This window comes from Gossypium hirsutum, chromosome D11, assembly GCF_007990345.1.
Source record: "Gossypium hirsutum isolate 1008001.06 chromosome D11, Gossypium_hirsutum_v2.1, whole genome shotgun sequence".
Classification (NCBI taxonomy): domain Eukaryota; kingdom Viridiplantae; phylum Streptophyta; class Magnoliopsida; order Malvales; family Malvaceae; genus Gossypium; species Gossypium hirsutum.
This window is the reverse complement of record NC_053447.1, coordinates 2,008,599-2,033,587: the sequence shown is the minus strand read 5'-3', so window position 1 is coordinate 2,033,587 and position 24,989 is coordinate 2,008,599. Positions and strand designations below refer to the sequence as shown.

The following is a 24,989-nucleotide window of genomic DNA, read 5'->3' as shown; positions in this document are numbered from 1 at the left end:
AATCTCATCATTTGCTGACCAAATCCATCCGCAATGTTTTTTTATTTTCCTTAAACCTGGTAAAAACCTCCAATTTTGTTTCTATATATTAAGGTTTTGAACACTTTAGAATAAAATATTGTATCTTGAATGCCAGATTTTGGTTTTTTTTTTTTGGACACAAGAAAAAAAAATAATCGAACTTAAGAAAAGATTTACAGACACTGCAATCAAAAACCTCAAACTATTGAATGCCAGATTATCACACAAATGAATTTTTTATAATATATATTAAAAAATATTATATAAAAATGAAATATGAAGTTTTAATTGAATTTTTATTGATTTTGTATAAAAAGATAAATATTTAAAAAGATTTAATTTACGTTCAATTTGACATAAAACAAAAAGTTAAAAAATATGATGGTTAATCGTTAAATTATTAATCCTACAAAAACATATAGAAAGTGTAAATACGTTTTAGTTTTACACTGATATAAGTGAACCTTTCTCATATAAATATATATTTAAAATAATTATTCTATACACTGCTAGTAAAATAAATAAAAACTTCCGAAATTTATATATAATTAATATTTTTTGTGATCACCATTCACCACCAGCCAGCAGTCAAGTAGCCCAGATTTCACGCCGATTAATCGGAGAATTTTGATTGCTTTGAAAATTATTTTTCAGGAAAACTACAGAAACTTAATCATTTAGTCTACTATCTAAAATCTTTTTCTATGTCCACGCCGATTAAACGAGGAATTTTCTCTTTTTTATTGCCGTGAAAACGATTTGCACCACCGGAAATGTTGACTCTCACACCAATTTGCAATTCCGATAACAAACAAAGCTTTTGATGTACACCATCAGCGTGCATTTCACCGCTCCTTTCACATATAAACTCGTTTTCTTTTTTTTTTAATCTGTAATTTATTTTTTACTTCTCGAGATATTTATTGGATCAATTCAGTGATTAATTTTTTATATTCTATCAACCTCTTAAAAAAAAGTAGGTGCTGATAATAAATTTTAATTATGTAAATATAACTGATTTTGATTGTAATATAGATGGTGTGGATTCTTTTCTTTTTTCTTTTTCCTTTTATGGCTACAAACAATTGCGGGACATTTAGACAAAAGCCTTGTTGTCAACTCCCATACTCAAAAGCAAAGGATTGTGAGCAAGTTGTTGCTGTTTCTTTCTTTCAATCTTGTCACTATTAGCAGACTTGATTTACCAACATGTGCATATGTGCCCACTTATATTTTTTTTTCGATTTCTGAGATGATAATATATAGTATAAATTTAGATAGCTATTATTTCAATAATGTAGGGTTTGGAAAGTTATTTAGTAATTAAATTTGGGTGTAATCCTTTGTAATTACACAAAGAAAGCATGTTTATGTAATTATTGTAATTGGTGGGTTTTGACGAATTAGGTGTAATTGGAGTACCTAATCACACTTTACAAATCTTACAAGAAATGTGAGAATTAGAGTAATTACACATATAATTACACTCAAATTTAGTTGACGAAAAATCTCTAACTATATAATTAAGGAATAAGGTGAATAATCACTTTTTCACGCATGCAACTATCAGTCAGTTACTTATAACCTACATACCTCTGCTAGATTCCCTTAAACCAAAAGCACTCATTAACATTTAACTGTTTTACCTAATTAGAAACTCCTTTGTCGTGCATATTTAGTTTTGAGTGAAAGAATATGTCTTTGTCAAGCTTTAGGTAATTGTTCTGCCAATCATACTGTTCTTTTAGCAAATTTCGGTACCAAACTCATAGAAAAAGAAATCCACAATCGATTATCCAAGTGTTTTTGAGTTCCAAAGAGTAAGCAAAGTTCGAACAAAGGATCTACCTATGCTTCTCTACTCGCAAGTTCTCGCATAGATATACTTTTGGTATCTGCTGAAAAATACATTATATAAAAACCAAATGAATCTATAACTGATATAAAGGGTTAATAGTTTTGCAACTTCAATTAATTCAGTTAATTATAGTTAGGGTCGAATAATAATCAAACTGATTGTTTGAAGACCTCTAAACCAAAGAGAGGAATAGATGGACTGCAAAACGACGTTCCCTCCCATGATCCTCGACGCTACATTGCTCAATCTTCAGCCATTTTTTTCCCTTTGTGGATTCACGTAGCCAATCCTATGGGCCATTGCCCATCAACGTGGCATACACAAAAACGAAACCGGCTCAAAGCCCATCAATGTTGACCCATTAAAACCAATTTATTGATAAATAGATCTTACTTCATAGCAATAATGCAAGTTAAAGAAAGCAGTCAACACAAAAACAACTGTGTAATCTGTGTTCCTAATGTTTCAACTAGCAAGCTACCATATCACTTGAGAACAAGAGAAGCTACTGAATAAACAGCCAATACCAGAGTTGTTTCAGTAAAGGAAATGAAGCTGATAACAACAATGGCATTAACCCCATTTCCTTGTTGCTGCCATTGACGAAATGAATCAATCCATAAGTGAATGAGAATAAGTTGACAACTGCTGCCATTGTTAGTGGTACAAACATGGCAGATGACACCCCAAATTCAGACAACCCTTGCTCGTATCTTTTCCTTGGCTCATCGTCGATTACCTTTCTGGTGACATTGAAACCCTGTGTTGGAATCCCAATGGATTTAAGCAAGAACTCGGTTAACCCAAACAAGAAACATGAAAGCCCTTTGATCATCCAGTCTCTGATCACTCCACCATCTTTGTATTGTTCCCCCACCAACACAGTGCTCTAAGAAATCTTGCCCATATGCTCCAAGAAACACTAACACGTAAAAGAGAAACCATGGCACAGAGACCTTTGGGAAGATATTGAGACCATTGAGGAGAGCAAGTTGAGGGACAAAGGAATATGTAGTGATTGGAATTGACAAAATGGAAGAATATGCATAGCTTGAATAGCCTAACCCCATGAACAGCCCTATAGCTTTAACACCAAAAGTTATTGGACTGTATCTTGAAGAAGCCACTTCAAGGAGACCAATTTGCCACCTCTTGTTCTGAAAAGGAACATCAAGAAGGTTTAAGGGTGCATTTCCCATAAATGCAGCCTTTTCAGGATTGCAGAATATGGACCTCCATCCTTCACATTTCAGTCTAAAACCTGTGTAAAAGTCCTCCACCAGTAACCCATATCTAAACCCAATCTGCACATATCACTGTTTTGCAAGCGTGTATAATCACAACAGCAAAAGCCAAAGGATGGATGGATGGATGGATGGATGTATGTATGTATGTATGTATGTATGTATGTATGTATGTATGTATGTACAGCCACAGGTTATCTTAGAGCCCCATTTGCTCTGGTTTTCATAATTGCATCCAGCTACTCGGTGAGCAACTTCAAGAACTGCATCCGGCTACTCGGTGAGCAACTTCAAGAACTGATGGAGAAGTAATGGGATTGTTCACAACATAATCAGGACTTAATTCCCTTATTTCCGGTGAAACCAAAGTTAACGGGTCGCCGAACAAAGATCGCCGGCGAATAAAACTGCAAGTTCCCATATAATTAGGTCCGGATAACCCATCTAAGCCAGTAGGATTAAGTTTAAATAAACGTATAAGCCTACCAGCATAACTATCAGTCTCATTTAGACCATGGAATTCTTGAGGAAACTGAATGTAAGCCAATCGATTCCGGATTTCAGGGTCTAACACATAACAAAAGGCAAGAAAGGGTGTTCTAGGATCATTCGAATACATGTTACAGTCTTAAGGTTAAAATTATAGGCGCATTTGTCATAACAGCAAAAACACGAAACCTTCAAACACAAAATTGGCCATATATAAGTAGTTCCACATATATAATTATACACTTAAAAAAATAAAGTTCATATATATATATATACCAGGACATTAAGGGCACCGGCTTTGAAATGGTGAGATGTGAGGAGATGTGAGGCGCTCTTCTGTGTAGAGACATAAACCAGGTTTGGCAAACAATGGCCTGTAATGTCTCTGTCTTGGTTTTTCTCCAACAAAACCTGGTTATAGACAAAAAACAACGTTGTTCTGTCGATTGACATGCATTCATTAATTTCTGACGTAAATGTTGTGTTGAAAAACCTGAATTAGAGGGATGATTTTGACGGGTAAATCCATGATCGGTTCTCCATTTACTAAAAGCCTGATGATCTTTATTGTTGGTTATATTATTGGAACCCACCCATTGTTTGAAAAGTCAAAAAGGGTGGGCACCGAAAGTAGAAAGTAAAATTGGTTGGCAAGTTGGGTTAAAAGTTGGCATGGGATAATTGCAATTTTGGTCCCTAATTGTATAGGGACATTGCAAGTTGATCCTTGAACCTCAACTATAAATAGGCCTAACCATTTCTTACTTTCTTCATCCCACACTTGCCATTCTCTACTTAAGGCAATTGTTCTCTCTCCCTATTTGTAAACTTTCACTTGTATTTTTGGAGTGAAATATATTTGGTAGTGCCTGAGGACGTAGGCAAAATTTGCTGAACCTCGTTAAAATTCTAGTGTTCTTTATTTTTGTTCTGCATATTTTGCAAGTGTCATTGTAGTGATTTATTGTGCTATTAAATTACGATAGAGGGATATTCTGGCTAGGAAAGATCTGGTATGTAAGCGATCCTCGTGATCCACCTCTCTTTCCTGGGAATTGAACTTAGTGTGATTTTTCAGTACAATAATTTTACTCTTTCACACGCTTCCGCGCAACAATTGGTACCAGAGCCAGGTTCGTACTTGGGGAATACGACCGTTTACGGTACTATTCACGTATACGGCACTATTCACGTATACGGTACTATTCACGTATACGGCACTATTTACGTATACGGTACTGTTCACGTATACAGTAGTTGGGATTGAGGAGAAAAATGGCAGCAGCATCGTCATCAGCAAGGACTACTGTGACAAATGCAAAATTTGAAGTAGAGAAATTTGACGGTACCAATAATTTTGGTATGTGGCAGTGTGAGATCCTGGATGTCTTATGTCAGCAAGAGCTGGATATAGCCCTTGAAGAAAAACCTGACAAGATGGATGACAAGGAGTGGGCCAAGATCAATAGACAGGCGTGTGGTACAATTCGCCTATGTTTGGCCAAAGAGCAAAAGTACTCCGTCATGAGGGAGACATCAGCGAAGAAGCTGTGGGATACATTGGAAGAAAAGTTTCTAACGAAAAGTCTTGAAAATAGGCTTTATATGAAAAAGAAACTTTTTCGGTTCACTTATGCACCCGGTATGTCGATGAATGACCATGTGAACTCATTCAATAAAATTTTAGCAGACTTGCTAAATTTGGATGAGAAATTTGAAGATGAAAACAAGGCATTATTGTTGTTGAATTCCCTTCCTGATGAATATGATCATCTTACCACCACATTGCTTCATGGGAAAGATTCAATCACATTTGATGCAGTCTGTAGTGCGTTGTATAGATCTGAGACTCGAAAGAAAGATAAAAGAGATCACAGAGATACAACTGCAGAAGTCTTAACAGTAAGAGGTCGTTCACACAGCAGCAAACCTGGTAGAAGGGGTAAGTCCAAAGGGAGACCCGCCAAAGATGAATGTGCCTTTTGTCGTGAGAAAGGGCATTGGAAAAAGAATTGTCCTAAGTTACAAAAGGGCAAGTCTATTTCTAATGCATGTGTAGCGGAGCATGATGAGGAGTCAGACTTTAGCTTGGTTGGCATGGCAATGGCATGTCAAACGGATGAGTGGATATTGGATTCGGGATGTACTTACCATATGTGTCCTAATAAGGACTGGTTTTCTAGTCTTGAAGAACTAAAAGGTGGAGTTGTTTTTATGGGCAATGATAGTGCCTGTAAGACAATGGGTGTAGGTACAATCAAATTGAAGAACCATGACGGCTCAATCCAAGTTCTGACAGATGTTCGCTATGTACCCAGCTTGAAGAAAAATCTCATCTCATTAGGGGCCCTAGAATCTAAAGGGCTCACAATCACTTTGAGAGATGGATTACTAAAGGTAGTAGCTGGGGTATTGACGGTGATGAAAGGCACTAGAAGAAATAACTTGTACTATTTAAATGGAAGTACAGTTATTGGATCAACATCAACAGCTTCTGTGAAAGATGTAGATTCAGAGGCTACCAGGTTATGGCATAGGCGATTGGGACATGCTGGTGAAAAAGCTTTGCAGACTTTGGCGAAGCAAGGCTTGTTGAAAGGTGCAAATTCTTGCAAATTGGAATTCTGTGAACATTGTGTTCTGGGCAAGCAGACGAGGGTAAAATTTGGTTCAGCAATTCACAATACGAAAGGAATTCTGGACTATGTTCACAGTGATGTGTGGGGACCTACCAAAGTGGCTTCTTTGGGAGGTATGCACTATTTTGTCACTTTTCTTGATGATTATTCAAGAAAAGTATGGGTGTATCTAATGAAAAGAAAAAATGAAGTTTTGGATGCATTTCTGAAGTGGAAGAAGATGGTGGAGACTCAGACAGGTCGAAAGGTCAAACGACTTCGATCAGATAATGGTACTGAGTACAAAAATGATCCATTTCTACAAGTATGTCAAGATGAGGGCATTGTGCGACACTTCACTGTTCGAGATACACCACAGCAGAATGGGGTGGCAGAACGCATGAATCGGACTATACTGGAGAAAGTTCGATGTATGTTGTCCAATGCTGGATTGGGCAAGGAATTTTGGGCTGAGGCAGTTACATATGCGTGCCATCTAATTAACCGATTGCCATCAGCTGCAATAAATGGAAAAACTCCTATGGAGATGTGGACTGGTAAACCTGCTACTGATTATGATTCTTTACATGTTTTTGGTTCCACTGCATATTATCATGTAAAAGAATCTAAGTTAGACCCAAGAGCAAAGAAAGCATTATTCATGGGTATAACTAGTGGTGTAAAAGGATACCGTCTCTGGTGTCCTGATACAAGGAAGATTGTTTTCAGTAGAGATGTAACTTTTGATGAATCAACCATGATGAAGAACGAGGATTCACAAAAGGATGACAAAACCAGTAGTACTTTGCAGCAGGTGGAGTTTGAAAAGGTTAATGATGATCCAGCTAATATTGAAAGAACAAATGATGAAGAAGTTTCGACCCAAGAACTTCTACAGCAACAAGATTCAATTGCATATAGGAGGCCAAGAAGAGAGATTCGTAAGCCTGCTCGCTTTGACGATATGGTGGCCTATGCACTTCCAATTGCAGATGATGATGTTCCTTCCACTTACACAGAAGCAATAAGTAACTCTGATGGTGTAAAGTGGAAGCAAGCTATGAATGAAGAAATGCAGTCTCTTCATAAAAATAGGACTTGGGAGTTGGTGAGACTGCCCAAGGGAAAGAAGGCAATTGGATGCAAATGGGTATATGTAAAGAAGGAAGGATTTCCTGGTAAAAATGAAATTCGATACAAGGCTAGATTGGTAGCAAAGGGTTACGCTCAGAAAGAAGGAATAGACTACAATGAAGTGTTTTCTCCAGTTGTGAAGCATTCGTCTATTCGAATTTTGCTAGCCTTGGTTGCGCAATACGATCTTGAACTAGTTCAGCTTGATGTGAAGACAGCATTTTTACACGGTGATTTGGAAGAGGAAATCTATATGACTCAGCCTGATGGATTCAATGTTGCTGATAAAGAAAATTGGGTTTGCAAACTGACAAAGTCGCTTTATGGATTGAAACAATCTCCGAGGCAGTGGTACAAGCGATTTGATCAGTTCATGAAAGGGCAAAGGTACACAAGAAGTAAATTTGATCATTGCGTATATTTTCAGAAGCTACAAGAAGGAACTTTCATATACTTGCTCTTATATGTTGATGATATGCTAATAGCATCTAAGAGCAAAGTTGAGATTGAGAGATTGAAGACTCAACTCAATCTCGAGTTTGAGATGAAAGATCTAGGTGAAGCTAAGAAGATTATTGGCATGGAAATATGTAGAGATAGAGCTCATGGCAGAGTTAGCTTGTCTCAGAAGCAGTATTTGAAGAAAGTACTACAGCAGTTTGGCATGAACGAGCAGACCAAACCTGTAAGTACCCCGTTGGCTTCTCATTTCAAGCTTTCTGCACAACTATCTCCTTCGACGAATACAGAACGAGAATACATGTTGCAAGTTCCGTATTCTAATGCAGTGGGTAGCTTGATGTATGCAATGGTGTGTACAAGACCCGACATTTCACAGGCAGTTAGTATAGTGAGCAGGTATATGCATAATCCTGGAAAAGGACATTGGCAAGCTGTGAAATGGATTCTACGGTATATTCAGAAGACCGTGGATGTTGGATTACTGTTCAAGCAGGATAATACACTTGGTAAAGGTGTTATTGGGTACGTTGATTCTGACTATGCCGGTGATTTGGACAAGCGAAGATCAACCACCGGTTATGTGTTTACACTTGCTGGAGGACCAATAAGTTGGAAGTCTACACTACAGTCTACAGTTGCATTGTCAACCACAGAAGCCGAGTACATGGCTGTAACAGAGGCTGTAAAGGAGGCTATTTGGTTACAAGGTATGGCTAAAACCTTGGGGTTGGTTCAGGAGCATATTAACGTGTATTGTGATAGTCAAAGTGCTATTCATTTAGCAAAGAATCAAGTCTATCATGCACGTACAAAACATATCGACGTACGATTCCATTTTGTGCGGGAAATTATTGAAGAGGGGAAAATTTGTCTTCAGAAGATCAAGACTGCAAATAATCCCGCAGATATGATGACTAAGGTGGTAACAGCAACCAAGTTCGAACATTGTTTGAACTTGATTAATATCCTGCAAGTTTAACAGTTGAAGAAGGCACTATCAAGTATTGTTGTCAAAGGCAGAAAGAATTGTGTGAAGATAAGATTATCCTAATCAAATCTTCAAGGTGGAGATTATTGGAACCCACCCATTGTTTGAAAAGTCAAAAAGGGTGGGCACCGAAAGTAGAAAGTAAAATTGGTTGGCAAGTTGGGTTAAAAGTTGGCATGGGATAATTGCAATTTTGGTCCCTAATTGTATAGGGACATTGCAAGTTGATCCTTGAACCTCAACTATAAATAGGCCTAACCATTTCTTACTTTCTTCATCCCACACTTGCCATTCTCTACTTAAGGCAATTGTTCTCTCTCCCTATTTGTAAACTTTCACTTGTATTTTTGGAGTGAAATATATTTGGTAGTGCCTGAGGACGTAGGCAAAATTTGCTGAACCTCGTTAAAATTCTAGTGTTCTTTATTTTTGTTCTGCATATTTTGCAAGTGTCATTGTAGTGATTTATTGTGCTATTAAATTACGATAGAGGGATATTCTGGCTAGGAAAGATCTGGTATGTAAGCGATCCTCGTGATCCACCTCTCTTTCCTGGGAATTGAACTTAGTGTGATTTTTCAGTACAATAATTTTACTCTTTCACACGCTTCCGCGCAACAGTTATGTACTCATCATCAACTCTTCCAGTTTCAACAACGTTTTCCTTTCTGAATTTCATGCTCTCATACATTACCTGCAACAATTTTATCCCTTAAAAGTTTTCAATTTATTACTGTTTATGTCACTATCTTCGTACCTTTATGTCTTTCACTCGAATATGAACTTATATCGAATTTTCCACTATTTTGGGAAATGACGATTACTTATTTTTAATGTACAATTAGTCCTTTTTTAAGTGACTAGTGATTTTTTTATTTAAGTGAAAATAACAGTAAAATTTGGCTTGGTTAAAATATACTTTAGGTCCCTATACTCTTCGTATATTTAAAATTTAATCTCTTTTACTTTTATCTCAAGATTCTTTTGTCAAAATTATGTTTTAAAAATTTAGTTCTCTTACTTTTCAAATGTAAAAAGTTAATATTGATAAAAAAATTTTGTTAAATTCATATTTATTACAATAGTCAATTTCTTTTATATGACTATAAAGTGATCGATTTTTTTTTTAATTTCAAAATATCACATTAATGAATTTAACAAGAGAATTTTATGGTGTTAACAATTAAATTTACATTTTGAAATTTAAAAAATAGAGAAACTAAATTCTTAATATATAAAAATACAAAAAATTTTACCATATTTTTTTTTATTTTTTATTTAGATACATATGCCTAAACATAAATAAAAGCCATGTGAGTTAAAAGGTTTCATTGTAAGCTAAATATTTATTTTACCTTAATCTTCTCAGCTTCAATGGTTCTTGAGTAATTGGATGCAAAATATTCATCGGGGCTCCTCGTCGTTATACCGTTCTTCCTACAAAAAGGTAACTAATAGGCGGCAAACTTCGCAGCTTCCATGAAAGCAAAGAGAGTTAGAGCTGATACTCCATTGTCGGATACTCGTACGCCATCACCGATAACGCCGTATTCACCACCCTCGTCGGCGGATCCAACCCCGGAAAATCACTTGGTTCCAAGAACTTTTCAATGTTCTCGGAGATGAACAACGATAGTGTTAAAGAGAAAGAAACAAGAGTGGGAGCCGAGAAGTGTCCGAGCATGGCAATAGAACAAAGCTACGAAAGCACAAGTGTAAACTGCCGCAAACACACGGTTTGGGACCGTCCATCGTGTGAAGGCTTGAGCGTGTGAAGGAGCAGAGGAACATGGGCGGCGGTGCAATCTCTTAGACATGGCTCCTCCGTAGTTTTTGGCGTGTAGCCACCATAAATTGTTTTTCTTTTCACAAACAAATCAGTGAAAATGGAACTGGAATGTATGAAATACGATACGAGATCGTAATCCAAGTGACTAGAATAGTCTTCGTCAAGGCCAGCAGTACCAGTCACGACTTTTTGTTGAGACCCAGTCACACGATTGTAGCGTCCACTAAAGTCGTTAAGTCAATGACGTGGCTGACGAACTCACTACCATGGAAAACTATTTCTTTTATTTTTCATGTCGGTATTATAATTTATGTCGAAATTCCTGATTATTTCTATTTTATCTTTTTATATCTTACCATTAAAATTTATGTTCATTTTATCTTTTTATCTTTTTAAAATACAATAAATGATACTTAAGGATGCATATAATTTAAGTTTAGTTTAAATGAGTAGTTCGTTTACTTGAATAAAAATAACAGTAAATAATAAATTTAAATACCATAATATAAAACAAAAAATAAACTAAATAAACCGCACCGATCCAAACCCCACCTCAGTGTCTAATTCTGTGGGTGTATCGTAGCAATGTAAAAACATCACTCTCTTACAAGCTTTGTAAACGTTTTGACCAACCAATAAGAAGAAATGTCCGCCTCTGGAAGTAAAAACTTCTTAAACGAATAAAGGATGTATTCTTTAACGTTCTCTGACTTCTGCCAGAAGCGTGCTTGAGTGACTTATTTATATCAAACAAAACATGGAAAATATGGATCGTTTTAGTTCCCAATCCCATCAGAAGATTCATTTAATGCATACTCATTCACCGCTCTAAAATAATTCATGGCTGAACCCTAATCTAACGAGGTCTAAGATAGATTACACCAGTAAACCGCTCCGTTTTGCGGCAATATGCTGTAGCACAAAGTAGAGCTGAATAAAAAAAAAAACGAAAATCGACTGGAACCAAAGTGTAAGTTCAAAAACCATTACTATCCAATTCTATTTTTTCTTTAATTTATAATTAATTAATTTTATAATATAAAAATAAACATTTTATATTTAAAATAATAAAAAATAATTTAAAGATTCTTGAAATTTTATTATATTTTAAAAATATTCATTAAATCAACTTTAAAACTTTATTAAATAATATTAAAAAATCATAAAACAAATAAAAATTTTAAAAACCAAACCAATTTATAATAAACTGATATACCACGACTGTCTTTGAATGGTCAACATTGGGATAGCAAAACTTTGTGCTCAAAATCGACATTCACCATCTCTTAAAATCAGATTATATGAACTTAAACGCCAAATTATATAGTTCTTATTTGAGAAAACTAAACAATTACTAATTTTTTTACTGTCCCAAGGGGGGAAACAACATTTTAAAGCCACTTAATTGACCAAACTATGTAAGACATTTATAGTAAACCCTGCAACTTTAAAACTCAAGCCAAAAAATATATGATATTGTAATATTCACAGCAAATGCCAATAAATGCCACCCTGGTAATAAAGGGCAATGAAATAAGATTATGACTTAAGCATCCTTGAATAATTGACATGATAATCAACCTAATGAGTATGTACAAATTAAACCCGTACAATGACAGTGAAGCTAATTAAATTAATGGCAGCAGTATAAAAGCTGTAAGCAGCGACACTTTCACTCGCTGCAAACAAGGAATATACTGCCAGACCACATTTTATATTTACAAGCACAGGAAACACCACAATTAAAGCACCCCAACCCACAACAAAGATTATAAGTATTCACATTTTTCCTAGTCTTAGCCTCTTATTCCGAACTAATTCATTAACAAATTCTTGGTTCTTCAAAACCCAGAAGATGTCGTTTTTAAGTCTCACAGCTCCAAAAAAAATGAGCTACTGATTAGGGTTTCATCAACTTCAGTGAAAAATAAACAGCAGGTAATGAAAGATAAATGGGTTCCTATTTTTTTAGTTTTCAGATGAGTCTGAACTTATTACCGTCCCTTCACCTTCGATAGAAGCCAAGGGAAGTTTGCTTCCTGTCTTCAGCTTTTTCACATCTTGGCTTGAACAAATAAATATTCTTCTTACCATGTTGCAAAATTCCCTGAATGGATATAAAATCAAAGTCATAAACTAAATTATAGAGGAGATTTAAAATATATATACATGTAGGAAATAGTCAAGGCATTATCAGGTAACTTACGGCCATGGATCATCGCCTACAAGCATCATATCACCTTCATCATCAGTGTAGACAATCTCCCACTTATTCCTAGGGCGAAGCTCTCCCTTAATATCAAACATCTCCTCCAGTTCATCTATAAGCTGACCATACCCTTCAAAAATGGCCAAATCCACAGCACGACCTACGGCTATCCCCTGCATTTGAACCTATTCCAATACACAAACCCCAAAGGGAGTTTACTGTAAATTCTTCAATTGGATGAATTAATATTTGTGAGAATATTTTATTTTTAATACCTTTGTACGACTTCTTGTAAAACTAGAACAACTTTGCATGCTCTGGTTCTCTTTTGCTGATAACTGTAATTGTTCCAGCTTCTTCTCTTTAGAATCTTTTGAAATTTCAGACTTCTGATCAGAATAAGTGGATGATAGAGTACTTGGGCCTGGTACTTCAGTTGTACCCATTATCATAGTAGAAAGTTGTGCAGGTGTTCTCTCCAACGGTGTTGAGCTTGTAGAATGGTTTATCAGATCAATACCGAACAATCGGCAGCTAGCAGCTGTCTCAGATCTCTTAGCCTTTTCAGTTGAATCAAAGGTTGAATCTTCGTTGAGCTGTGGGTTTGAAAAACCCGAAGGAACAGGCCAAGCAGAGAATCTCGTTTTATCCTCTCTTGCATCAGGAAACAGATGATGAGGAACACATGTGCCAGGAGAAGATAGCCAACTTCCTTTATTCAGAGCCTTTGCGACAGAGCTGCAACCACTGCTCATCTCTGTCCACATGTGGTGCCCCATAACAGGATTTTCATTTCCTTTTGCTTCGGCAGCAATGTTTTGTGGTGTTAGATCATGGCAATGCGTAACTCCAGAATAAGGAGCTGATGTCGTTGAAGATAAATCTATATTATACAAATAAGATTGGATCATTCGATTATCAGAAACAAAAGCATAACAGAAGAGACATCAAATAAGGAAAACATATCTTTACCTGGGGCAGGAATTTCAGCAGGTGGTCGAGGCCTTTTGTTCTTAGCTGCAACCGGTTGAGTCAAAGATGGTGGAATGGGAGCAGCAAAGGGTTCTATCTCCCACGGTGAAACCCTATCAGGCCTTGGGATAGAGGCAGGTTCATCCCATTGTACCTGTTGACAAATAGTAATTATAGTCCTCCGCCTTTCCCCAATCCCATATGATTATGGACAGATCAGACCGAGAACAATCGGTCTTATACTGACAAAATTATTAAACTTAGACTTGAAGGAAGCATGTAAGAAGTTACCTTCAATGATCGCCATTTTGAATCTTTCCAAAGAGGAGAAAAATCTTCAACCCCCACAATCGTGCCAGAAAACCTTTATCATCAATCCAGATAGGTTAAGTGTTTACAGAAGAGATCGAACAATCACGGATTAAAAGCAATCATGTAATTAAGTTCCACTACCTTCTCTCAGGAGAATCCTCCCCTTCAAACTTCATCTTAAATCTCATGCCAACAGCAAACTTATTACTAAGAGCCTCTAAATATTTGTTCAACCCAATGATGAACTGACTTGTCCTGATATTTTACACAAGACAAATATTAGTAAAGGAATATCATGTTTATCTCCAATGTTAACAAATCTGTAAATATCAAACCTTGGCTTATAGTAGACAACAAAGAGGGTTTGTGTTGAAACAGCATGAGATGCAGTTGCAAGCACTCCTACATGCATGCTCTGACTTGAAATCACTGACGACGGAATGATGCTATGTTGGCGAACAACACGCCTCACTCCAACACGTAGCTCACCATTTTCCCCTCTAAATAGCCAAGTATTAAATGAATACCCCATTAACACGAGAGATGAACAAAACCAGAGAAAGCCAGAACGTGTTCAGGGTGAACATACACAAACATCAAAGTAGAAAAAATGCAAAAGTAATCTACCTCAGAAACACAAAGGAGTCACCAGCTACTAATCTCTTTGAAGTAACAAATGTACTCCATCCTGTTGTGAGCAAATGTCTCCTTGGTTGGCCTGCTCATTTAATCAGATACATATAAATAATGTGTACCTAACGAATAAGGGAGGCTTAATGTATTTCACGTCTAATAGAACCACAGGAGCACTTATAATATCAAATGACTGAACAAGGACGACAACAAAAATCACGTGTTCATATTACCTCTGAAAATATGCTTAAAGCGCCACTCATAACCATGAAGATCCTTTGCAACCAATTCCTGGGTTGGTGTTGCATCATTCATGTCCTTAAAGACATCCATGTAAAGATATCAGAAAAAAAGAGATTTAAAACAAAAAAGTGAAGAAGGCAAAACAAATAGCACGATCTAGAAACTCATACCAGTTTAGGAAGGCAATCAGTAGCATGTTTGCGAAGAACAGAAAATCCTCCATGAGTGCTTGTATCTGACGCAGTTAAAACCTTGCAGAATGAGTGGACTGTAGGTCTTTGAGACTCAGGGGGGCACAGATCAGGGGTTGTTGGCTCAGGTTGCTAGAGATGCAAAAATAAAAAATAAATCACTAATTTCATGTGTATTTCAATACTTAAAAATGTACAAATCATAAAGGAAAAGGACTGATTCTTACACTTGGTTCCGGCAACAAAGTCACTTGTGCATAAACTTCATCTGTTTCTTTTTCAGCCTAGAAAGTCCATGAAAGTTATCCCCAAATCAATCATGTTGACAGAATAATATAATGATCCGCTTAGTCAAAATCACTTAGAATCTAACCGAAATCTCAATTTATCGAGCAGAAAAACAAATACTCAAAAAGAAAGAAAAAAAACAACTCAGGTGTACATTCTTCTCAAGATCAAAAACAATAATAGGATCCTAATAATTACTCCACTTTTATTTTCTCGGTAAACAAAAATCACAACTAGAAATCATAGCTGTTAATATTACCAGCAACTGAATATGAACGACACGGCAAAGAATCTTCGATGGAAGATTAAACAACGGAATCCTCTGATTCAACGTCTGATTCGTGGATGCTTCCAACTAAAACAATCCCCCACCAAAAATAGCAGTATCTCAATCAACAAATCCAAGAAGAAATTAATCATTTAAAAAAAAGGAAATTTGAAAAAAAAAATATAGAGAGTATGAACGCGAAAAGTGAAAAGAGGTTTGCCTGTTCCATATGTCCTTGAGGAAAATAATACACTCTCTGTTCTGCACGAGGAACCTCAACCAGTGGTCCGGCACATAACTTCCATAATTCCATGTACAGATCATCGCATCCATTTCCTATCAGTCAAAAGGAACATGGAAAGTTTCAAAAGTTCTCCAGGAAAAAAAGCAAACAAAAACTAAAAGAAGCTGAATATTTGTGTTCTCTTTTTACCTTCAGAGGAGACATTATTTGTCTGCGAAAACGACTCTACCCGATTCGCCATCATTGAACTCTCTCTCAAAACTCTCTTTAAGTCAACAACAAGCAACAACGAATGTCAACAAACTCCAAAAACAAATTAAATCCTCCAGGCTACGAATTATTAACAAATCTACTTCAAATTCACTTTTTCTCTTCTCCGCCTCTTTGCCACACCGTGTCAACCCCCAGATCTAAACACCGTAATCAAAAACCACTTTCAACGTTGCAAAACCGCCTCGCCAAACCACTTTCCGCTTTCTATTTTCTTAACCCCTCGCAGAATCTCTCTGAAAAGTGAACGCCGTTGCAAAGAATCCCCGAAAACCGCTTAGCGTGTGTCCTATATTACGCGATTGTTGTCTGCCTTTTAACTTTGATTCTTCCTTTCTATGGTTTCTTCTCTTTAAGTATTGTTTTATCGCAAAATTTCACTAACTGACTTCACTAACTCTGGTTCCAGATTTAACCGGAGGATGGAGGAGTGTATGCTACCAGGGAGTGAACGTGATGGGTGATTTGGCGGCAAACGGCGCAACGCCGTTTTTTAACGTCGTTTCTTTTGTGAACGAATAATTGGGCTTTGCCGCCTCATTGGGGTGCGTGTGGTTTGGGTGGGAAAAGAAACTATAAACCGATAAACTTTTTTATCCTATGTTTAAATTAACTATATTAAATGAAGGAAAGTAAGGAAAAAGAAAAAAATTTATTTACTATGATGATTTTTTAAAATTCTGTCCTTTTTTATAAAATAATTTATATATAAAATGAAGAAGAAAAATAATAATTTACATTTTAAAATTCCTTTTCGGTTTTTTTTCCTAATTTTTAACCGATGATTAAATATTTTAAAGGAATGTAAGGTATATTCAATTTCTCTTCTTCTTTTTTTATCCTTTACTTTGTTTTACTTGAACTTTTCCCTTATCCTTACTTTCTTATCCTTTTTCTCTCCTCACCCCAATTTAAACATAGTGTGAAAAAAAGTTAAATTTATAACATATTTTTAAATATTTTATAAAAATTAATATATTATTAAAAAATTAGATTACGGCATATCACAGGCGAAATTTCTTATGTAATAATTTTTAAAATATTAATAAAAAAACCAAGTTTAACTTTAGTTGATATAATAAAGCTAAAATAATAGAGATCATGAGACCTTCGATTTCAATTCTAATATGACATGTAATTTTTTAGATTTTATATAAAAATAAAAACATTTTTAAAATATTACTTGTTGTTTTATATTAATAATAATAAGTTTTGGGTAACTTTATAATTGAGTTAAAATTTTAAATAATAGTATAGATTATTTAAAATGACAAAACAAGTCAAAATGAAATAAGAAAATATTTTAACATCACATATTATTCTAAAATAGATATATTAAATAAAGTATGAAATATTAGGTGAAATAAATAAAATATATATAATATTTAAACAATAAATTTTAAAAATAACAGTTATTGATAAGATTATAAAAATGTAAATGATTTTAATTATGTTGGTAAAAATAAACTTAAAATTATTTGTATTTTTCAATTTAATCAATATTTCAGTATGAAGTCAATCTATTACTAATGTTGTTTGGGGTTAATAGAAAGCCGTTAGGTGTGATTAGATGTTAATTGTTGGATTGTTTGTTGCGTCTCTTGTGTTGTCTGCTTAGAAACAGGCAACAATATTGGCTCGAGTTAACCCGATATGTTTTTTTGTTTTTTTACATTTTATTACGGAAATCAAGACTTGAAGTTTAGAAATTTGCCCTAAAATGGTGGTGATAATTACGGGCTTCTATCACACATGAATTAGGATTGTGAGTCAAGCTGAGTTTGGATAGGCAGTGCGTTTATCTGCGGTTAGTGTAAAAATAGCAGTGGTGATGAGATAAGATATTGTAGCAATATTGTAGCGTGAGACAAAAAGTAAATTAAACACACCACACCGTACCCAATCGCCTATCCTAACCCACTCTCAATACGTGAGAAGTGATTTATCATATGATGTTAAAAAACTCTGTACTATGTATGGTAGCCACATTTTCATTCTTTTTTTTTTCATTTTCTAAAACTAATTCCTAAAACATTTTTTCCATTTTATGTGCATGAAAACTTAAACGTGAGCTTAAGCTGAATAATAAATAATTAAATTAAACTGAGCTTATTTTTTACGAAATAAACGAAGTCAATCAAATATGATTAAACAAATTATGTTTGATTTTTATCATTTTAATTTAAAAAATAAATAAATAAAATTAAAACTTCGACTTCACTCGTACGAAAGGCTTCCAGATTTTTTTTAAGTAAGAAATTAGATAGTAAAATATTTGTTTAGGGACAAACTCAGAAACAGGTAGGTTAGGTATTGTATGTTCTTTCTTGTAGTACCCTAGGGTTAAAATATTATAGTAGAATGCAGGAAACTAAAGCTAGTTTTCTCCTCGTGCCTAACTTTATAACCTGTCTTAATTATTGATACTTATGATATTATTTTATTTATATAAACAAGGCAATGAATTTTATTATAATAGGATTAAGTACTATGTGACCCCTTCTCCTTTTGAAAGGTTGATATTCTCTCTTGTTCAATATATATATATATCCTATCTTTTGCTGGTTTGCATGAGATTATATATTTGAATAAGAAAATTGTAATGGAGGATTATGACAATAATAAGGTAGATCAGCCTTTTCATGTCATATAAATTTAATAAAAGTATCATGGTAGTTTTCGTATTAATATTTGGATTATATTTTACTTTTTTATTTAAAGAGAGGATAAATTAAATTTTATAAATTAGATTAAGAAGTAAACTGGTTATATTTATTAAAATTTTCATCTATTTTTATTATTAAAAATTATATTTGTACGTCAACATAATATACACGTAATTATTAATAAGTAATTAAGTTGAGAGATTTAAGATCTCTTGAGTCTGAGTTCAATTATTGGTGTTGATTTTTATATATTATTCTATATTTTTTTTCCTTCACTCACGATATAATTGTCAAATTATATAATATTAATAAGTTTTTAAAATAAAAATTAATTATTTGTTTTCTAATAAAATGCTACTAATTTTAGAATTGGGTTCATTTAAATAACCGGATCGATAATTGAATTAATTAATTTATCTTTTTTTTATTCAATTGATTTTTAAATTTAATTTTATTTAATTCGGTCTATTTTTTATGAAGATAATTGATTTTATCTCATTTTAATACTCTTTTGATTTTATGGTACTAATTGAATCACCATTTGATTAACCGTGTATTTATTGTTTAATCTAATTAATTAAAGATTATCTACTTATTAATTGAAAATATTTATTCCAAATAAATGTCAGTAAAAAACCGGTTAACATACCGGAAATAATTTAAAAAGGGAAGGACGAATGAATGGGAAATGGGCCGACAAGATAATGAAAGTTCCAGAAATACCCTTGCGGCTGTCCACCTATGATTAGGGCAGTGATGAAAGTGGACTAACGTAAGGGCAACAATATTATATTGCTAAAAAAAGAAAGAAAGAACGAATAAAGAGATGTATGGGGGGGATACCTTAAAAATCACTAAAGAACGGACGGAGCACTTGCGTTGGAATCCAATGTGAAAGGCAATAATAATATAGTTTTAAAAAATGGTTTTGGGTTTGTTTTTTAAGTAAAATGGAAAAAATTTCAAATTTAATTTAATAATTATTAAATTAAATTTGAATTTAATAATATTTAGATAGAACTGTTTGCGAATTTTATCGATTTTTTAATATATTTTAATTATTAAATTAAATTATTAAATTCATTATATTATAATTTTAAACTTAATTATTGAGATAAACTTGAGTGAGAGAAATAATAAATGAGCATAATCAATCTTAAATTTAAAAATAAATATTCGATTCAACTCAAATTTAATATTAAATTTTAAATTTCGAATTGAGTTCGAGGTTAAAGTATTCGGACTCATGTTCAATTATACCCTTTATGTTTTTGTGTGTAGCCTACTATATCTTAGTGTATTAATTAATATTTTAAAATATTGTATTTATCATATATACATATGTATTTCAGTAACATGCATATAAATATATTTATATATTGATAACATTTTAAAATTATTAAATTCAATTACTTAATTATTTTATTTTATTTTATTTTTAAAAAAGTAAGTATATAAAATAAGAATTAAGATGAAAAAAATGTTAGAAAATTTGGTGTACAATATTTTAATTTTATAGCAAACAACATGATGAATCAGTTGGTCTTGATATAAGTTGATATCAAACCCTAATAAAACTTAAACTATTTGATACTGATTTAAGATTGAAACAAATACTGAAACAATAATGACAATGATGATTATAATCTCCTAAATTATACATGTTTTGACTTATTGTTTGACTGGATTAAGGGTTTCCCTTTCGTTGGATCAAAGGCAAAATAATTATTTATTTATTTATTTAATGATAAAACATCATGTGATTAACAATAGCAATGTCATTTAAACCCCACAATATTGGTGTAACATAATTGAGCTTACCTGTTACCACTAAAATCAGGTCAAATCCCATGTTATTGCCTTCTCATTGGCCTTTATTTATTTATTGGTTCCTAATTTAGTGCTTCAAGTTAGGTAAAGGAGGAATCCGACTTAGATCCATTTATACCCAATCACAAGATACTTCCTTTTTGTTATTTCAATGTTTTAGTTTAGGCATAAAGAGACAAATTTTTTTCTTTTATCATTTTAATCCTTTATTTTTAAAATTTAGTTAAATTATTTTATTTTGGACATAAAATTTTATTAAACTATTAAAATTTTAATGGTATTCGTATGCTAGCATGCATTATAGTTTAAGGGCCGGTTTAGCATTGCTCCTGAGAAGCATTTTTGAAATAAAAACATTACTAAATAATATGTTTTTGAGATAAAAAAATGTTTTGCAAAAGCATAAGTAAAAAATTTTAGCTTTTGCTCAAATGTACTTTTTAACCCAAAAACGCTTTTGAATAATAGTACTAAACTAAAGTCCAAATATATTTCACTACTAATATAGATAATTTTTTAAAAATATTTTATGAACTTTTTAAAATTTATTGGTTTTTAAATATGTTTTATTTTTTAAATTTGTTTGTGAGATATACATGGAGGTGATTAACATTTTCATCTAAAAAACAATTTAACAAAATTCCAAGGATTGGAGGACAAAATTATATAATAATAAAAAACACTAATGGAAAATTTTAATGTTTGATGAAAATATAGTAATAATACCTTGTGTTATACATAAAAAATACATATTTAAATGGATTTTCCTATGATTCTATTTTTGGGTACTGTCTTTTAACAAATTTCTTTTTCCATAATTCATTGGCCTCTAATATATATATATATATATTTTTTCATTTTGGTACTTAATTTTTTATCCTAATTTGGTACTTAAAGTATACTCAAATTCTTAATTTGGGACCTAAAATATGCCTCCGTTATATATTTTTAGTCCCTTTTTAAATTGCCGTTAAAGAAAATTACTATAGACAATCAAAAAGCACCAGTCAAAGTGAAAAGTGTTTTAATATTATAATATTCTTTTTAATTTAAATTTAATATTTTTATTTTAAATAAACCTAATTATCACGTGATATGTTTTTTCATTGGCCAAAGCATGCCACATGGTGCTTTTTCATCAGCCAAAGTTGTCTAACAATTTTTCTTAACAATCGCTACAAAATAGACCAAAAAACAATTGATGGAAAAAAAAATAAAGTACAAAAGTGAAAAAAAAAAAATAGAATATAGGAAAATCCATTAAAATGTATATTTTTATGTATAACACAAGGAATTATTATTATAATATATTTTGTTGTATATTGAAATAATTACATACATAGAAATATTGTAATTTGCAAAAAGAAAAAAAAAGAGAGTAAATACCACTAAAACACAAAACTTACATTCTCAAGGACATCATAATTAAAAACTATTGAGCCCAATGGGCCTAACTATCCATTGTTACCAATTGGACTAACACCAAGAGACCCATATTTTTATTTTAGGCCACAAGAAAAAAGAATACAAATTGCAAAAGCACTAAAGACAAGTTGGACAATGGATTAACCCATTTTCGTTACATTTCCCACAAATTTCCTTCTTATCCCCACTCGCCACCACTTTACGGCTCCCTCCGCATTCCAAACACGGCACGAACCGTGCTCCGCCGCAGCCTCCGCAAGCCAGCCGCCCTACTCCTCTTTCCATCCGTGCCATACTCAGCATCTTCCCCAGTTTCCCCGTCTCATTCAGTTCACTCACCTCCTCAGCACCACCGAGGTACCGTCCTTTAGCGAATACCCTCGGCACACTCGCTTCGTCACCTAACAAGTTCCTTAACTCGTTAAGGAACTCACCATGCAACGACACGTCCCTTTCGTCGAACACCACGCGTTGGACTTCGAATATCCCTCGCACCTTGTTGCAATCCTCGAACGTACGCCGGACACCCCTCAACGACGTCGTGTAAATAACCACCGTGTCAATCCCTCCCGGCGGACATATCTCCGGGAACTCACTTAATGGGTCTCGTTTGCCCATTATCTTATCGTAATTTGCCATCCTTCCTTCTTTTAACCTCTCTTCCCTGTCTTTTACTATGAATATATTCTCTTTTAACTTCGACCCTACCGGCGGAACTGAAACTTGCGGCGACTCCGGGTTTTTTACCTCTGTCGGCTTCGTTTTTATTTCTTTTACCGGTGACTCGGTTTTTTCAACCGGTTTTGAAGATAACTTCGCATCTAGCTCTTCTAAAGTATGAAAACTTAAGTTCTTACGAGGCTGGAGCTGAGTAACTTGTTTTGCTGGTTTTTGAGGTGAATTTGGAGCTTGGGGTTTCTTGTTCTCGTTGTTAATGGTGGGTTTAAGATCTTCAAGCGCTTTGCTAACTTCACTCCATGAGTGAGGAGCAGTTTCAAAGGCGTTGAGTTTCTCGAGAATCGCAGCAGGAACATGTGTGGGCTTCTCTTGGTTCTCCGACGGGGTTTGGTCCACCTTAACCCACGGTTCATCTATGGCGTTGATGTCGAACACCGCAAAGCTTGACGGCGGCGGACGGTAGAAATCCACGGTGGCGACGCTGCTTTTGGAAGAATTGCAGCCCATTTTTTGTATTCTAAAAAAAAGAAATTTGGGTTATATTTTCGTGACAGTATGGAGATTAATTTGTGTATATATTTATGGAGGGGAAGTGAAGTAGAGAGAACTTGTGTGGTAATGCATGAAATGGAAGGGTTTTTTATCTTTTAGGCGCGTTACATCTAAATGTTGATGGGATTATTGTTCTAAGCCTTGAGATGATTGAGTGGTCTATGATTTAGCCACGTGTATGTTTGAGTGACAGACACGTCTATTGAAGATATCTTGAGAAAGACTTTGCCTATTGTTTTATCCGATGTGGGAACATCAATACCCGTCGTGCCTGAAATTAGAGGTGTACGTTATTCGGTGTTTAAATTACGTGTAGTTTCAAATTTCATTGTACAATTTTCAAAAGAAAAATTTTCATATAAATTTCCAAAAAATAAAAAATAAAACCTGATAAAAATATTTAAAATAGGTAATAAAATTTATGACATAAAAACTGAATATAATTTTAATTGAAATGGTAATATTTAAAAAGTAAACATTATATAATATATTATATAATTAAATTTAAATTTATTAAATATTGGTTATAATGATAAAGTATATTCCATGTTTAATGAGAATATAAATTCCAACATGAAAAACGCAATCACGAGCCTCGAAGTAAAACTAAGAATAAGAAAAAGAATACAGATGTTCTCCAACTGCAGAAAAAATGAACACTTTAAGCTTGCATGAGAAGATGGGAACGGCTCCAACCACATTCCTGAACTCTTGGGTGGTAGGCTGGAAACCGGCCCAGTCGAATGTGTTAGAGGTTCCCGTTGATAACTGTCAAAGCCTGATGGTTTCCCACTACCAGCCACCAGGGAGAATAGAGCAGCTCAATATATAGCGGTGGGTGGGGCAAATAGAGATGATAAGAATATTAATACATGCATTCTTGCACAAGCATTTCACATACATACTTTGTTCGACAAATATGTCAACTGTATCGGCATTGATTAAACGATCCTACATCGTTTCCTAGGGGCTATATCTGCCCTGGCATTCCAAAATGGAAAAGGCGACATGAACGAAGCTGTCATGCCAATGATGCCGAGGTTAGCTTGGGGTTCATAATTACACAAAGAGGGCTTCACGATCAGTCCCCAAACCATGCTCTCTCAAGGTCTGTGACTCCATCTTCCTCACAGCTTTCTCGATGTTCGGCATATTCTTCTTGAAGGCATTGTTACATTCAACACTTCACTCCATCTTCCTCACAGCTTCGGCTTAGCATTCTTACAGCAAGCGAATTGATAGCACAAGAAGAAGTTAAAACTGCGAATCAAGTTCAACCATGCAACACTTCAAACTAGAATATTCTATGATCAAGCACAGGACACAGAGAGATTGTTTCAACTTGTAAAGCCTTGTAAAATGGGGTGGGAGAGGTTAAGTTGCAGTTTGTAAGAAGCTATTTGTCGAAGCAAGTTCTTCGCAAAAGGAAGGATTGGAGGTGCGGGGAATCGAACCCCGTGCCTCTCGCATGCGAAGCGAGCGCTCTACCATATGAGCTACACCCCCATGGCGATTACGTTTACTTAAATATTTTACAAATTTGCATCAAATTATTTGATATCTCGACCAGATAGGAACTCCCATGGAAACTAGTTTATAGTTGTT

The 24,989-nt window shown here is 34.2% G+C and overlaps 2 protein-coding genes, 1 non-coding gene and 1 pseudogene across 3 annotated transcripts; all 4 read right to left on the bottom strand.

The window, feature by feature from the left end:
• Positions 1-2,250: 2,250 nt before the first annotated feature.
• LOC107904459 (cellulose synthase-like protein G3) lies at positions 2,251-11,627 on the bottom strand (annotated as a pseudogene).
• A 471-nt stretch (positions 11,628-12,098) lies between these two features.
• On the bottom strand, positions 12,099-16,811 carry LOC107904460 (auxin response factor 9). Its single transcript, XM_016830846.2, has 14 exons — positions 16,153-16,811; positions 15,940-16,055; positions 15,711-15,806; positions 15,391-15,447; positions 15,143-15,295; positions 14,963-15,047; positions 14,724-14,814; positions 14,432-14,596; positions 14,238-14,351; positions 14,076-14,148; positions 13,785-13,938; positions 13,088-13,695; positions 12,810-12,997; positions 12,099-12,710 (listed from the first exon to the last, which is right to left on the bottom strand). Exons 1-14 carry the CDS (start codon positions 16,205-16,207, stop codon positions 12,572-12,574), a joined length of 2,094 nt encoding a protein of 697 aa, XP_016686335.1. The 5' UTR covers positions 16,208-16,811; the 3' UTR covers positions 12,099-12,571.
• Positions 16,812-22,083: 5,272 nt separating this feature from the next.
• LOC107904461 (uncharacterized) lies at positions 22,084-23,664 on the bottom strand. Its single transcript, XM_016830847.2, has one exon. It carries the CDS (start codon positions 23,337-23,339, stop codon positions 22,272-22,274), a length of 1,068 nt encoding a protein of 355 aa, XP_016686336.1. The 5' UTR covers positions 23,340-23,664; the 3' UTR covers positions 22,084-22,271.
• A 1,153-nt stretch (positions 23,665-24,817) lies between these two features.
• TRNAA-CGC (transfer RNA alanine (anticodon CGC)) lies at positions 24,818-24,890 on the bottom strand. The gene has a single exon. It is a non-coding gene; the product is annotated as a tRNA-Ala (tRNA).
• Between the last annotated feature and the right edge of the window lie 99 nt (positions 24,891-24,989).

What these genes read in the sequence shown, in the direction of transcription:
- LOC107904460 (XM_016830846.2), bottom strand. Translation starts at nt 16,207, where the DNA reads ATGATGGCGAATCGGGTAGAGTCGTTTTCGCAGACAAATAATGTCTCC. An exon ending in CTTTGTTGCCGGAACCAAGT is followed by an intron (nt 15,296 to 15,390) that starts GTAAGAATCAGT and finishes TTGCATCTCTAG; the next exon opens with CAACCTGAGCCAACAACCCC. An exon ending in CTGATTGCCTTCCTAAACTG is followed by an intron (nt 15,048 to 15,142) that starts GTATGAGTTTCT and finishes GATGTCTTTAAG; the next exon opens with GACATGAATGATGCAACACC.
- LOC107904461 (XM_016830847.2), bottom strand. Translation starts at nt 23,339, where the DNA reads ATGGGCTGCAATTCTTCCAAAAGCAGCGTCGCCACCGTGGATTTCTAC.